Below are 2,771 nucleotides of genomic sequence, written 5' to 3'. Positions count from 1 at the left end.
TGAACTTGCTTATTGGCTGTCAGCCTCCCACACTACAGGAAGCTGCAACACCAAGTCCAGACAAATGCTTTGAAATACAGTAGAATCCTTTTTAATTGGCACACCCCAGTAGAAATCCAGCTATACCAATTAAGTAATTGTCTCAATTATCACAGGTTAATAGAATACATTGTGCACTGGTTTATATTTACTTTTATTTAATATGTTTCTCTTAAATTATGCAACATACAAAACACTTCTAAACTCTTATTAAGGTAATTTAACTCATTTTAGCAATCACAAGAGAGAAAGGAAGCCATAACAAGAAAACAAATGGTCACACAGCAGGATATACATGCCAGCAAACACCACTTTTCACTTCTATTTTAAAAAGACCTGCAAAGTACAGCATGCATGTCCTTTAAATGGAATTAGTGTGCCATTTCGTCATTGCCTAAGGTCACCAAAGCACCAAGATAAGCGACTAGATCACTTATGGTGTTACATCAAAGAAAAAAAAATTGAAACCAACTCAAGAATGAATCAATCTTAAAACAATAATCCCCATAAGATGAATGTGCTATTAATGAGGGTGCCAATTAAGTAGATTCCATTGTATATTTAAATTCCAAAGCATAGAAAGAATCACTAAAAGGTTTCAGTGAAAGGTATTACCAAATTCACTATCATAACCTGACGTTTTAAGGAACTTCAATATAATTTTCAAAACATATCACTATAGACTTTAGATTTTGGGGTCTGAATGGTATAAAACCTTCCTAAATATTTTTTTTTGAAAACACTGACATCCACTACTTCAGTGTTTTGTTTTTTGTGGTGGGGAGCTTCCTTCTATTTCTTAAATTTTGTTTTCAAGCTTGTATACTTTTTCCTCAAATGAGGTTCAGACAAGAATTGTCTAAGGTGAAAGAATAACCACATCCAAGTCTCCTAGTCTTATTGATGGAACACTGGAATTTAAACAGAAGATACTCTACTTGTCCACTTGTATCTGCAGCCTGCTGGAAATGGGTAGCAAGGGAGGTCTCATCCTGGAAAACTTCATTACACTCCAAACACTTTAGGCTATGTCTACAGAGTTTTGATGGGTCTTCGTCTAGAGGCATAGCTGGAATGATAGGTGTACTTGCTGGGGCTGAGATTACTGTCCCAGTTATGCCAGACTGTATTTTAGTTACAGTGTGTGTGCCAACTGGGCTTTGAAGAGAAGATGCCACAGTATTGCTTGAAGGAGATGCTATCATTTGATCTGCAGGGACTGGTTTTAAAATCAAATGGGAGCACTGCATTACAACTCCTTTCTCCTTATGTCCACGAGCATGGGAAAGAAGGCTGCATTTATTGTAGAAAACTAAATTTTTTGTACAGTGGTTACACGTGACTTCAATCCGCACACTCCTTCTGTCATAATGCTGCGTTAGGCTCTTTTCAAGAGCAAACGAGTCCCCACATTCCAGACACTTATAGCCACGCGTTGGTAATGTTATCCCTGCATTAGCAGGAGGGCTGAGGTTTGGGATGTAAACTGGGACAGGATTGACACTACTCAGCACTTTATTGAATGCTTCCACTACAGAACTCTGTAGAGATGACACCACCTGGACTCGAGACACTTTTTTAGAAGGCTGGGAAGCTGCTGCAGAAATTATTGCCTGCTTTATTTGTTGCTGAGGTTTTGTTAGCACTTGGCGTAGTTCAGAGGTGGTTTGAGCACCTTGAGGCAGAAGATTAAGGTTGGCAAGATGGACAGTCTTTGGCACAAGTTTAGCACTAGCAAGGCTCGATGCTGGCACCACAACAGTTTGCTGCTGTATGGCATTGGCAGCTTTTATAATGGCACTACTAGCACTCTGCACAGAAGCAGCAGATATTACTGTGGCTTTCACTGTTGTGTTGTTAGCGAGCTTCAAGTTAATAACTTGCGACCCTGCTGTTTTAACTGCTGACACTGGAAGGAAGGCAGTAGCCACAGGTTTAATAGTGACCTGTTTTGGTGCAAGTTCTGCAGAGGCAACTGCATTGGTGACAACAGCTGACTGGAGAGGTGCTCTAGGAGGAGAAGAAAGAACAGCAGCAGAAGTTGGTGAAGAGAGGAGAGATGTCATGGAAGTTACCATCGCAGTAGTTTGCTCTGGCTTTTTACCAGAGTCCAGATCAATTTCTGGCAACACCCTGGTAACTGTTCTCTTGATCTCCCCAGAGGAAGTCTTGATGGTTTTTATGCGAACTTTAGGAATTGCTGGTGTTGACCCTACAGGAGAGGATGGAGACCCTTTGCTACTGTTTTCACTTGATACACTCCTGGGACTATCAGGTTGTTTTATAGATGGTTTTTTAGCACCATCAATGAGACTCTGAGATTCAGGAGATTTCTCAATAGACCGGGGACTTTCATTCATATCTTTTGGTAATGGAGAAGATTCTCCTGAATTAGACTGTAATTCCTTACTGGTATCTGTAGCTGCCTTTTTTGCACTCAGTGCTGCAATTGCAGCAATACATGAAGAAAGCTTTGCTGAGGACTTTGCTTTGGACTGTGAAATGCTGGCAAGATTTGTTTCCCCTTTTTCAGTAACAAGTTTTCCATCATGTACCCTGTTCTCAAGAAGCTTTTCAGAACTGTCTTTCAGCATCTTATCCTCTACCTTTCGAGCTTTAAAAGGCTCATAGACACCTAAGTTCAAAGAGTTTGTTTCCATATCTCTTTTGACAACTTTGTTTTTATCCATACTACTTGAAGAAATTCCAGCTTTAATCAAGTTTTCTCCTCC

General features: G+C 40.1%; 1 protein-coding gene across 1 annotated transcript in view; it reads right to left on the bottom strand.

Moving 5' to 3' along the window:
- Nucleotides 1-2,771, bottom strand: part of ZNF532 (zinc finger protein 532) — an 88,980-nt gene that overhangs the window by 51,238 nt on the left and 34,971 nt on the right. Inside the window, 1 exon segment of the mRNA XM_025198484.1 lies at nt 978-2,771. This exon segment is cut by the window's right edge and continues 30 nt beyond it. Coding sequence (XP_025054269.1) covers nt 978-2,771 — 1,794 coding nt within the window.

This window comes from Alligator sinensis, unplaced genomic scaffold (assembly GCF_000455745.1).
Source record: "Alligator sinensis unplaced genomic scaffold, ASM45574v1 scaffold347_1, whole genome shotgun sequence".
NCBI classification, from domain to species: Eukaryota; Metazoa; Chordata; order Crocodylia; family Alligatoridae; genus Alligator; species Alligator sinensis.
The sequence above is the reverse complement of the archived record's forward strand: the minus strand, read 5'-3'. Positions and strand labels throughout refer to the sequence as shown.